General features: G+C 46.9%; 1 protein-coding gene across 5 annotated transcripts in view; it reads left to right on the top strand.

The window, feature by feature from the left end:
- UNC13A (unc-13 homolog A) overlaps window positions 1-13,399 on the top strand; it is a 219,887-nt gene that overhangs the window by 142,083 nt on the left and 64,405 nt on the right. For all 5 annotated transcript variants that reach the window (XM_029614005.1, XM_029614004.1, XM_029614006.1 and 2 more), the window contains 6 exons: window positions 687-755; window positions 1,394-1,483; window positions 2,388-2,522; window positions 3,513-3,646; window positions 5,942-6,027; window positions 12,218-12,344. In XM_029614005.1, coding sequence (XP_029469865.1) covers window positions 687-755; window positions 1,394-1,483; window positions 2,388-2,522; window positions 3,513-3,646; window positions 5,942-6,027; window positions 12,218-12,344 — 641 coding nt within the window. The remainder of the gene's footprint in view (window positions 1-686; window positions 756-1,393; window positions 1,484-2,387; window positions 2,523-3,512; window positions 3,647-5,941; window positions 6,028-12,217; window positions 12,345-13,399) is intronic.

The raw sequence follows: 13,399 nt of genomic DNA, 5'->3' as shown, positions 1-13,399 counted from the left end.
AAAGTGGATTACATATTTCAAGCAAGTAACACAGACCTAATAAAATAGCTAACATATCCAAATATAACATTAAACAAAATAATGTACACATAAACATAAAATCTACTAAAAATAAAATACTATTCATCCAACATCATAAATTAACATAATACATAAAATAATAAAATGCCTTAGCCCAAATGATGAGCACTAACCTCACTATAAAACCAAGATTAATGAACCCAAATTAATAATTAGATGAGCATATACATTGCCACACTTAGACACCAGCTCCCACCCTCCTCCATACCTTTTATCCAACCTCTCTACCCTGTTTCTACCACTGTCCTTTATATCTGTCCCACACATGTTTAAATTCTGTTGCAATACTAGTCTCTGCCACCTCCACTAATAGACTATTCCAGGCCTTGTCATCTTCCTTTTAAGTTCTTACAAGACCCAATGCCAACACTCAGGTTCCTTTCTATGTTTTACTGCCAAGTTTTGTAATCCAAACAGCCACCAAAACTGTTGAGGCTGTTGTCTGAAACATCCACCCACCCTGTGTTCATTGATGTTAGGGTTGAAACCATGGCTGCTCCATGCTGGTTACACCAGCCTTCTTGGAAGCTTGATACAGCCACACTGTCGCTCTCGGCATATTGGCTTGCATTTTTATCTGATGTTCTTTTTGTATCTTTTAACAGAAGGAGAGGTTTGTGAAACTCCTGGACCAGCTGCACAACTCCCTACGGATCGATCTGTCTATGTACCGGGTAAGGCACAAAAAAAATTCTGGAGAACATGCTGGAAAACCCACCTTTGGGTGAGTCTTCAGCTATCATTATGCAGAATGCAGGGACCATAATGTAAACCATGATACCTGGTCACCACTACCTTCTTCCTACATCAGAAGAGCTCAGGGATGCGTAAGAGGGACACGCAGTATTGATTACAGGATTTTGCATTTATCACCTGACTCCATGGATCTGTAACCTTCCCCCATACTCCACTACTTACAAAAAAAAAGCCTGAGAACCTGCAATGCCTGTAGCTCCTCAGGAACTCCATCTAACATTGATAAAGTAAGAGAACTCATGAACACCCGGACATTTTCACTGTACATGTATTGCCTGCAAAGGTGAACGCAAAGGTTTTTGCTGTTTCTTTATAGAAAGTTTATAATGCTGAACTGCATCGATTCACGAGTGGACATTTGCCATTTCCCCCCCCATTGCATTCTCATTTCCTTTTGCTGCCTTTGGAGCTCCGGCTTTAAAACAAAAAGATCATCCTGGATCGCCATGGGTTAGCCAGCAGATTCACAGAGACTCTTCCTATGAATCTTCCATGTGGATCTTTTTTCCTTTCTTTAGTAATCGCAGTCTTGTGTCTCCCTCTTACGTTTTGATAGAATAACTTCCCCGCTAGCAGCCCAGAAAGGCTACAGGACCTCAAGTCAACAGTAGACCTGCTGACCAGCATTACCTTCTTCAGGATGAAGGTAAAGATTTGCATTCCTGGGTGAAGAGAGAGGGGGGGGGGGGGTGTGTGTGTGTGTAAGATCCATGTCACTTTCTTTAGAAGCAATGGTGATCACATGATTAACTTATTTGGCAGAGTATCAGAGTCCCAAGTTGATCATGTAATTAAAGAGGAAATAGTCAAGCTATCCGTTTTGGGAGAGAATCCGTGGATACTTTTTTGCACGTACAATAACATGCATAGAGTTGAAAATGCAATTTGCACGCATCGTTTCCTTCTTCAGCCTCCAAAGCGTTCCCGGGAATGCTTCCTCTAAATGTGGGTAAAAGTATGTGGAACAGCATACTACGTTGTGGAAGGCCAATTTATATATATACATCGCTATTTACCTGTGCTTAATGACTTTGAAACTTGGTCACCCCAGCATTTCTTTCACGCGCTCTGGAATAGGGAGTCACGCCGGCGGCACATTCTGAAGGAGATGGGGGCAGGGGGAGAGAATTATGATTCTGTGGGTAAAATGACCAGGGATGAATGAACGCCAGCCCCTGGAGAGGTGGGGAATTTTATCATGGGGTGCAGGAGTCTTCCTCTCTCTTTTCTGGACTGGGTGATGTTGAAGGAAAGGCAGAATCATCATGCTTGTCCATGTTGCATTTTTAAGGCTGAAAGTCTGATTGTAGCAGAATGCAGGCAGCCTAGAATGTTAAAGAATAATAATTAAAAAGTCTATTATGGAAATGTATTTATTCATGAAGGTACTGAGGTTGGTAAAGCTATGGTTGCCCCACCCCCATCTTGTTCAAATCAATTACTGTTAATGGCGTGACAAGGTGCTGCGTTATTCTCCCCTGTGACTGACTGTGCCCTTTTTTAAATCTGTGTTTGTCCCCTCGCTCCCTCCCACTCTTCCACATCTACAGGTTCAGGAGCTGCAGAGTCCACCCCGGGCTAGTCAGGTGGTGAAGGACTGCGTAAAAGCCTGCCTGAATTCTACTTACGAGTACATTTTCAACAACTGCCATGAGCTGTACAGCCGCGAGTACCAAACTGACCCTGTGAGCACGAAGACTCTGCTTTCCGTGCACCGCCTTGTGATGCCGCCGTGCTCTTTCTCCACTGCTCCCTTCCTCCCCACCCCCCTCCTCTTCCCTTTCCATCTTTTAACTTCTTACCGTCTGCTCTCTCTCCTTTACGTTGCGCTGGAATAGTTGGGGATCCAGGCTTAATTCTCCCACCGGTCTACAGGAACAAAGCCTTGTGCTTTTCTAGCAGGCTGAATGGACTCTCCTGGGAGGGTGAACTCGTTGCCCATGGATTTGAGTCTCCAGAAAGAAAAGGTTCATGTGATTGAAAGAGGTTTCAGGAATAAAGGATTCATCTCCCAGGAGATGACTTCCATAAAAAAAAGGCTTCCAAATCTGAACCACTGCCTTTCTTCCTTCCCTCTGTCCCAGCCCCCCCCCCCCCCCCCCAAGAAGAGCTGTGCCCTAGGTCTGTTTTCTGGAGCTTTCTAAAATCCACCAAATTAATTCTTCCTCCACGTCACCTTGCTTACCTTTCTGTTAGCAAGGGACAGATTAATTTTGTAAAGTCCTGCCATTCGTTAAAAATCAGAGGACACAATCCATTGGTTGGTGCCCACGGAGCTGCTAGTAAACCTTTCATGATGGTAAGGAGCCAGAGAGTTGGTAATCTCTGTGCCATCATGGCCAGGTTCAACTTTTCCCCTTTCAAGAAGTTCCTTTCCTCCTCCATGGCTAACAGTTTAGGAGGGGCGGGCATGAATGGTAGATGCTGGAGCTCCTGCCCAACTGGCAACGCAGTTTGCCCGCGCAAGCTCCCATCTCACCGGCTCTTGCTTTCCTGCCGCATGAGGAATTGAGGCCCACACATTGATGTTACCAAAAGGACCGGTGCTCTTAGTACCCCAGATCGGTGGCAGCTGTGTTCCAAGAGAAGCAAGTGAACCACCAGCTGGTCACACACAGGCTGTGTGTGGTGAGTTTGTCATTCACATCCAAAGTTTCTGACCTTTACTTTCACAGACGAAGAAAGGAGAAGTCCCACCTGAAGAACAGGGACCCAGCATCAAGAACCTGGACTTCTGGTCCAAGCTGATCACGTTGATCGTGTCCATCATTGAGGAGGACAAGAATTCATACACCCCCTGCCTCAACCAGTGAGTTTTAAAGAGAGTGAATGTATCGTACACTTGGAGTCCCCTGAGGAATGCCTGTGAGCCTTCCGCTTATTCTAGAGGTCACTCATGACTCGTGGTGAGCTTGGCCAGACTGTAAGCATTCGTCTTTAACAGCACGTTGGAATACAGAAGGGCCCATATTTAGCTGCAGCCGCACCGCAGAATATACCAAATGATCTCAGCCGAATAAATATATCCAGCTAACTTTAGGGTAGCCCTATGGCATGATCAGAGTTAGCCACATAGGTTAAGCGGCTATCTCCGAATAAGTTATGCGGCTAATTCTGGCCTGCCCTGAAACACCTCCCGCCCACCCCTGGGCCGCCCCTGAATCATGCGGCTAAATTATAGCTGCATAATTTGGGGGCAGTCCGGGGTAGGCGGGAGGTGTCGTGTGGCTAGAATTTAGCTGCATTTGGCTACAAATGTATTTATTTATTTATAAACGTTTCTATACCGATATTCGTGGCAACATCATATCGGTTTACATTGTAACAGCAAGGAGGAAAATACATAAAACAGGGGAGGGGTACAAAGGATGTTTAGGAACAGTAAGCTTAGCGAGGGAAATAAGTGAACCAGTCAGCAACATCAACAAATAAATAATAATAGAAGCAAGGTAAATACTCAACAATAGTTATAATTATAATTGCAACCACCATCACAACATAAAAGATAATTGTAATTGTGATTGCAACTACAATTACAGACCAGTTTCTAACATAAGTTGTAGCAGAGATATGTACAAGGTATATCAAATATTTGGCATGTCAGGAATAGAGGGAGGGGGAGCTGAGGTTATTGGGGGTACGCTTGTTTGAATAGCCAGGTCTTGAGGTTAGCACGGAATTTAGAAGGACATGCTTCAAGCCGTAGGTTAGCAGGTAGGGAGTTCCAATGAGTGGGTCCAGCTAGGAAATAGCTCGTTCCCTTGTGGATGTGAGGTGTGCATGTTTTAGGGTGGGCACATGAAGAGTCCCATTCTTGGAGGCTCTAGTGAGTCGCTTTGAGCATTTGGGTTGGAATGGTTCTTCAAGCCAACTGGAATTGTGGATGTGTATGGCTTTGTGGATTATAGTGAGGGTTTTAGAGACAATGCGGGAAGGGATAGGGAGCCAGTGGAAGTCTTTGAGGATGGGAGTATTATGGTCATATTTGTGGGCATTGGATACAGTACGTGCTATTGCATTCTGCAGAAGTTGGAGAGGTTTAAGAGAGGTGGAGGGGAGGCCTAGATAGAGTGAATTGCAGTAGTCAAGTTTTGAAGCGAGGGTGGCTTGTATGACAGTGCGGAAGTCACTAGTATGCAGTAGAGGTTTTAGTTTTTTCATGACGTTGAGCTTGTAGTAGCCTTCCTTTAGGATTTTATTGATATGATTTTTTAGGTTCAGTTGCTGGTCAAGTTGCACCCCAAGGTTTCGTGCACTGGGCTGCATAAGATAGGAATTAAAGGCAGGATCATTTGCAAGGTTAGGATTGGGGGGAATATGTTGTGAGATGAGGAGAAGTTCGGTTTTTGAAGAGTTAAGGGCAAGGTGGAAATTGGAGAGTAGGGAATTTATGGAGGCAAGGCAGTTCTTCCAGAATTCAATTGTATTGGTAAGGGAGTCGCGAACAGGAATAATGATTTGAACATCATCAGCGTAAAGGTAGAACTTGAGACCGAGATCTGTAAGGAGATGACAGAGGGGGATGAGGTAGATGTTGAAAAGGGTAGATGAGAGGGAGGAGCCTTGGGGAACTCCTTGGGGCAGAGCATGATGGGAGGATTCGGCATTTCCTATTTTAACAGAGTATTCTGTTGGAGAGATAGGAGGTGAACCAGCTAAGTGCTGCGCCTGAGAGGCCAATGTCAGTGAGAGGGAGGCTTTGCCATTTAGACGGATAACTTTTTCAGTTATCCGTCTAAATGGCTTCTGAGTATGGGCCTTAACGTGTTTCTGTGCACTGAACACACTTGCGGAAGGTCTTTCCTGTTCATCCCCACATAGCGCCACATGCACACGTTTTTGGAGAGATTAGCACAGAATATTTATAAATGACCTGGATAGGAGCCACACTAATGCACCGGTTGTCAAGGTGACCGTGGGAAGCACTGCCAGCCTGAAGCCTCCCTTGCCCATTCTGAAGCCTCTTTTTTTTTTTTTTTTTGATACTGAATAACCATTCCTCCTGCTCTCCTCTTTCTGCCCTCATTTTTGTCTTCCTTCTTCTCCTCTTTCCCTTCTCCCCTGTAATTTCTCCTCCTCCCCTCCTTTTCTCAATGCTACCCAGGTTCCCCCAGGAACTGAACGTGGGAAAGATAAGTGCGGAAGTGATGTGGAACCTTTTCGCTCAGGATATGAGATATGCAATGGAGGGTGAGTGAAATATCTCCTTTCTTTCCGACGTGCCCTCTCCTCCTCCAGTATGGTCTTAGGAGGTGTCACGCACTGGCGGCGCCAGACTTGGCAGAGCTTTTTATCTGGGTTGTATCCTGGATTGTTTTTTGTTTTTTTTCTTTTCACCTCTCTTCCTCATGTCCTTGAGATCCGGGTGCTCCTTGCCTCTTAGTACTCTCCTGTTCAGATACTGCCACAGAGCAGAGTGTGAGTTACTGAAAGTAATGTTTAGGATTTTCAGAAAAATAATTTTTTTTTAAATTTTGTGCCCATATAAGTATACAAGCTTGTCCTTGTGCGCACTTGTGTTATGGGAGAGAACTTGTAATTTCAGCTCACATTCTCTCTCTTATAGGAAATGTTTTTTTTTATGGTTAAGTTCCTAAATATTGGTGTCTGTGCATGCACCCAGGATAGCAGGCCGTGCTGTAAGGATCTAGCATGCACACTAAATCAGGGTCAGAGAATGCTAGCAGGTTTGCAATAAAACGAGCGCTTGCCTGCATTTAAATGAGGGAACGTTCCATGCAACTTAGACTTTAGTGAGTGCACAGCAAATAGCCCTGTGTGCTCTTCTCTACCCATCATTTACTGTGTGCCTGCTAAAACCTAAAAGTCAGCATGTTAGAGCACATGCTGAGTCACTAAATCCCGTGTTAACCGTCCTAACGTGAAAGGGCTGGGTTAGTATTGGGGATTTCCCTGTACATACCCAGATCAGTCCAGATTCCTGGGTTTATGCATCCCTGCCAGCAGATGGAAACAGAGAAAGTTTCACTGACACTGCTTCATAATCCCTGGTGCCACCTGCAGTTCCTCAGTATGTCTCTGTCTCCAGCAGATGGTGGCTGGTGCATACACCTGCAGTTCCTCAGTATGTCTCCGTCTCCAGCAGATGGTGGCTGGTGCATACGCCTGCAGTTCCTCAGTATGTCTCCGTCTCCAGCAGATGGTGGCTGGTGCATACGCCTGCAGTTCCTCAGTATGTCTCCGTCTCCAGCAGATGGTGGCTGGTGCATACGCCTGCAGTTCCTCAGTATGTCTCCGTCTCCAGCAGATGGTGGCTGGTGCATACGCCTGCAGTTCCTCAGTATGTCTCCGTCTCCAGCAGATGGTGGCTGGTGCATACGCCTGCAGTTCCTCAGTATGTCTCCGTCTCCAGCAGATGGTGGCTGGTGCATACACCTGCAGTTCGGTCATTTTGCCCATTTTGCTTCTTTTTCCTTTTCTTGTTTGGTAAGATCCTTCCTCCCAGGGGGAGGGTTTCCAGGGGGGGGGAACCCTTCCCTGTTTGGTTGAGGTGGACGAGCTGGAGGTCAGTGACCTTTTTGTACGCTCGCTGCAGTGTGACCCGTGGGATGTAAATCTGGGGGTCCAGATCCCTCCCTTTCACAAGGCTGCTTCAGTGGCTTTTTGGCTCTGGTCAGCTGCTTTTTGGTCTTCCTCTCCTTATTAATTCAGGCTGGGCTGAGCTGGACAGCTCCCCTCAGCCTTAGGAGAAGGGAGTTCCTGACCGTTTAGTAAAGTGAATTAAAAAAAAGTGTGTAACAGGAAGCAGCTGGAGCCCATCCGGTAAGTTTTCAGGGCTCTACTGTGCGGCTTTTCTTTTGGCAGGGGAGCATTTTCACGGCGGTGTTGTGCTCGGCAAGGGGTCTCAGTCCCACCGCATGGTGATGGTTCACGGCAGGGCCTGCTGCGCGTGTGGCGCGGTTTCTTAGCATTTAGGCCACCTCCCTCTCTCTGTGCGGCCTGTGTTTCAGTTGGTGAAGGACCCTCCCAGCTTCCACTCCCCACGTAACGCCGATGGAACGATGCCAATTCAGCAGCACGTGCGGCTCCTGCCGGGGATAGCTCCTCCCACTTCGGGTCCTCTGCACGGGAATGCCGGCCATTTTAGCTTCCCTGGCAGTGCTATCCGTGCAATTGACAGGAACAGGGGATTCTCCCACCAGGCTTGACCTGGTTCACCCAGGCCCTGTGGAGGGGCAGGGGACCGCAGGTGAGGCATTGTCTCTAGGTTTGACGCCGTCGGGGAACGGCAGGGCTCCAGCATTGGCTTCCCGCGCTTTTTCCCCAGAGTTTATTTTACTTCTCCACAGTGTGTATTTGGCGCAGCAGAAGAGCTTCAGGAGCCAGCAAGTAAGGCTGGTCCCCCTTCCTTCATCCCTTGCAGCTCCCACTCTGATAGCTGGGCCTGCTTGGTCCCGGGGGACTTTGTCTTCTGGGGTACAGTCTCTGCTGGGTCCGGCGTGGGCGGACTGCAACACGGATGACTCTGTCAGTTCCCCAGAGACCCTCGTGGAATTGGGGGTGACGTCGGGGATCCTGATCCAGATGCAGTTGACCCAGTTTCAAGGGATGATGTGGAGGATGTGCCAGTGTGACTTGGTGGCTACAGATGTTCAATCTTGTTCATGGCAAAACCAATGCCAGTCTCTCTGGTTGGAGTGTGGATTGCCAGCAACAGTCAGCCCAGGGCACTTGGTCAGAGGAAGAACGCTCTTGGTCTATCAATCGCTTGGAGACCAAAGCGGTGAGATTAGCGCTACTAGCTTTTCTAAGAACATAAGAACATGCCATTCTGGCTCAGACCAAGGGTCCATCAAGCCCAGCATCCTGTTTCCAACAGTGGCCAATCCAGGCCATAAGAACCTGGCAAGTACCCAAAAACTAAGTCTCTTCCATGTTACTGTTGCTAGTAATAGCAGTGGCTATTTTCTAAGTCAACTTAATTAATAGCAGGTAATGGACTTCTCCTCCAAGAACTTATCCAATCCTTTTTTAAACACAGCTACACTAACTGCACTAACCACATCCTCTGGCAACAAATTCCAGAGTTTAATTGTGCGTTGAGTGAAAAACAACTTTCTCTGATTAGTTTTAAATGTGCCACATGCTAACTTCATGGAGTGCCCCCTATTTTTTCTATTATCCGAAAGGGTAAATAATCGATCCACATCTACCCGTTCTAGACCTCTCATGATTTTAAACACCTCTATCATATCCCCCCTCAGCCGTCTCTTCTCCAAGCTGAAAAGTCCTAATCTCTTTAGTCTCTCCTCATAGGGGCGCTGTTCCATTCCCCTTATCATTTTGGTAGCCCTTCTCTGTACCTTCTCCATCGTAATTATATCTTTTTAGAGATGCGGCGACCAGAATTGTACACAGTATTCAAGGTGGGATCTCACCATGGAGCGATACAGAGGCATTATGACATTTTCCGTTTTATTCACTATTCCCTTTCTAATAATTCCCAACATTGTTTGCTTTTTTGACTGCCGCAGCACACTGAACCGACGATTTCAATGTGTTATCCACTATGACACCTAGATCTCTTTCTTGGGTTGTAGCACCTAATATGGAACCCAACATTGCGTAATTATAGCATGGGTTATTTTTCCCTATAAGCATCACCTTACACTTATCCACATTAAACTTCATCTGCCATTTTGATGCCAATTTTCCAGTCTCACAAGGTCTTCCTGCAATTTATCACAATCTGCATGTGATTTAACTACTCTGAACAATTTTGTATCATCTGCAAATTTGATTACCTCATTCGTCATATTTCTTTCCAGATCATTTATAAATATATTGAAAAGTACCTGTGGTTCAAGATTGCTCGGTGAGGTTCTTATCAGACAATGCAACAACTGTAGCCTATATCAATCGTCAGGGTAGAACCAAGAGTCGAATGGTGGCACAGGAGGCTCAGGAGTTGATCCTTTGGGTGGAGGAGCACTTAGTCCAGATAGCAGCGTCTCATATAGCAGGGGTCGAAAACATCCAGGTGGATTTTCTAAATTGCGATCCAGCTCATTCGCGAGAGGTGGGGTTGCCCCCATGTGGATCTAATGGCAACTCTCAATGCAAAGGCATCTCGCTTTTTCAGCTGCAGATGAGAATACAGGGCCAAGGAATTGACGCTCTGGTCATTCCTTGGCCTTTGGAAGCCCTACTTTATGTATTTCCCCCATGGTCCCTGGTAGGGAAGATCTTGCACCAAATAGAGAGGCACCCGGGGCCATCATATTAGTAGCCCCAGAGTGGCTGCGTCGGCCATGGTTCGAGGATCTGGTCAACTTGGCATGCTCAGTGACCTGGCAGTGGACTTGGCAGTGGACGGTCCTTTACTGTTCAGTCATCTTCCTCGCCTTCTGCGTCAGGGCCCCATATTTTCAGATCAGGCAGATCGCTTTTGTCCGGTGGCTTGGCTTTTGAGAGGCGGCGTTTGAGGCACAGGGGATACCCTTCATGCTAGGCGGAAGTCTACTTTGTTGTCTTACATCCGTGACGGTAAGGTTTTTGAGGCATGGTGTATAGTTAAAGGTGATCAGGCTTTACGATCTTCGGTGTCTCAGATTTTATCTTTCCTTCAGAATTCAGATTCAGGTGTGTCCTTGCAAACTGTGCCTTCCTTCGGTTTTTCATGTTAATCAGATGGTGGAGCTTCAGGCCTTTCCAGATTTGGAGGCTTCTGAGCCTCATGCACAGGAGCTTCGACATTTGGAAGTCAGAAGAGATTTGATGGGGTATCTCGAGGTGACGAATGATTTTAGGAGATCAGACCACCTGTTCGTTTTGTGGAGTGGTGTGAAGAAGGGTACTTAGGCTTCCAAAGCTACCATTGTGAGGTGGCTTAAAGAGGCTATTGGGTCGGTATACATACTGAAAGACCGTCAGGTACCTGAAGGTTTGAGGGCTCACTCTACTCGTCCTCAATCAGCCTCGTGGGCAGCGGCCCAGTTGGTTTCGACACAGGTAATTTGTAGGGCGGCGACTTGGAAGTCGCTGCATACTTTTGCAAGGCACTATCGCCTAGATGTAGGGGATCTGGCGTCTCGGTCTTTTGGCGAGAGTGTCTTGCGAGCGGGACTCTCCAGATCCCACCCTAAGTAGGGAGCTTTGGTACATCCCAGGAGTCTGGACTGTTCCAGGTACGTACAGGGAAAGGAAATTTGGTTCTTACCTGCTAATTTTCATTCCTGTAGTACCACGGATCAGTCCAGAATCTGCCGCTCTATGGAGGTGGAGAGTCTTCAGCTCAGCTCTGGTTTCTTCCAGTAATTTAAGATGTATGAGTTTTACCATTCGTATATGGGTTAAGCTGTTTGGCTATTTTTCTACCATGTTTTTTACCAGTGTTTTTTAGCTTGGGTACAGGTGGCACTAGGGATTATGAAACAGTGTCAGTTAAACTTTCTCTGTCTCCATCTGCTGGCAGGGATGCATAAACCCAGTAGTCTGGACTGATCCGTGGTACTACAGGAATGAAAATTAGCAGGTAAGAACCAATTTTCCTTTCATTTATTCACCTGCCCCTTTAAAGGCAGATCCCCTTCCACTGCAACCCTCACCTCAATCAAGGTTGAAAATCCCTCCCACCCAAGGCATCCCTCTGTCAAAATCAAGCCAATTCCCCCCCCAGCCTGATCCCCCTCAGACCCTTTCAGCAGGACTCCCTACCATTCCAGAGGGACTGATCTACACTGGCAGGGGGGATGGGAAAGACCATCTGCTGGCACTGTTACACTGCAACAAATGATGCTATCACTATGCCTTGAACTGGGTGGGGATTGTGTGGGGGAGGAAGTTGCCTTGATTGGGGAGGGGCTTATATGGGAGAGGGGATACCTTTGTTAGGGAGCTTTGGGGTAGGTGAAATTCCCCCTGTGCTAACCAGCCTTTTTAATTTGGCCTTGTCAGCATGAGAGGTTTTGAAACAGGGTTCACATGCCAAAGTTTGTGGCTTTGCTTGTGCACCTGTTTTGCACACCCAATAAAAAAGGCTTCAGTTTGCTGGACAATTAAAAAAAATGTATTGTTTCCCTTGTTAAGTGGGGTTTTAACATGCAAGTTAAAAAATTTAGTGCAAGATGCAGTGCTTAGGCCCCACTGTAGTTCTACAGGCAGGAGGTATCTTATTCCACTAACATTTCAGTAAACTCAGCAGAACAATTTTTAGGGTTTTCAGGTCTGGTACTATGCTTTGACATTTCCTCCCTTTTCTCTATAATAAACTACAAAATACGAGAATGATGTTGGGCTGTCTTTATTGGGATGGAGAGACGTTACAGGTTTGGGGGTGAGATTAGCAATTTGTCGTCCTTAGCACCCCCTTCCCCACTCTGTACTCACCACGTGCACCCGTTTCCACTCTTCCTGACAGAGCACGATAAGCACCGGCTGTGCAAGAGCGCCGACTACATGAACTTGCACTTTAAGGTGAAATGGCTCTACAACGAGTACGTGACGGAGCTGCCCTCATTCAAGAGCCGGGTCCCTGAGTATCCTGCGTAAGTCCTGCCTCTGCCCAGCTACCCCAGCTTCTCCGAAGACAAGCAGGATGGTAGTCCTCACACATAGGTGACGTCATCAGATGGAGCCCTGATGCAGAAAACTTAAGCCAAAGTTGCTAGAACTTGACTAGGCACACTGAGCATGCCGAGCTGTAAGCCTCGCGGTGTAAGTGAGCTCACTCTGGCTGTTTTTTGGCCTTGTGGAAAACTGTGGTTTTTCTCGCGTTTTTCGCGGGTCTTTTCTCATCATTCTGTCGCTGGGTCTCTCTCGGTGCCCTCCTGTAGTGTCCCCTAGTCAGGGTTTTCGGCGATTTGGGTGAGTTTCCATGGTGGCGGTTTATCATTGCTCGCTAGCCATCGCCGCCCCGCCACCATCGTTTTCAGTTCATGCCCCTTTTGTTTCTTCTGACATGGCCATGTCTGGTTTTCAGCGATGCCTACGGTGCCCGAGGACCATGTCCATCATGAATCCGCATGAGATATGTGTCCTCTGCCTAGGGGTATCGCATGACGTCCGAAGTTGCCGCTATGCGCCCAGCTGACTCTTAAGGGACATCTGCTTCGACTCGACAAGATGTAACAGCTCTTCGGGTCGAAGAAGTCCAAGCCATCGGCATCAGCATCAAAGGACCAAGGAGCCACACCAATGGACACTGAGCCATCGACATCTGCGGGACCGTTGGTTCCGTTGATGCCATTGGCAGACAGGAACGCCAGAGACCAACCATTGTCAATCTCCTCCAGGCCGAAGACATTGGGTACCTCGTTATCGGCCTCAGCACTAGGGAAGGACTGGGTCGAGCTTCGAGGGAAGCAGAAGAAGCATTGGCACCAGTCCCTGTTGATGCACTGTGCCGGGCACAGGAATGCACCGGCTTTATTTATTTAAACATTTTGTATACCGTCATTCCAAATAAAGATCACAACGGTTTACAATAGAAACACATAAAATCAACATAAAAATTATAAACTCATAAAATAAAAAATATTAAACATTAAATTAAATAAAAATCATATTATGTTTGCTTAACTTTAATCTCTAACTTATGACA

The sequence above is a fragment of the Rhinatrema bivittatum genome, chromosome 8, assembly GCF_901001135.1.
Source record: "Rhinatrema bivittatum chromosome 8, aRhiBiv1.1, whole genome shotgun sequence".
Lineage (NCBI taxonomy): Eukaryota > Metazoa > Chordata > Amphibia > Gymnophiona > Rhinatrematidae > Rhinatrema > Rhinatrema bivittatum.
The sequence above is the reverse complement of the archived record's forward strand: the minus strand, read 5'-3'. Positions and strand labels throughout refer to the sequence as shown.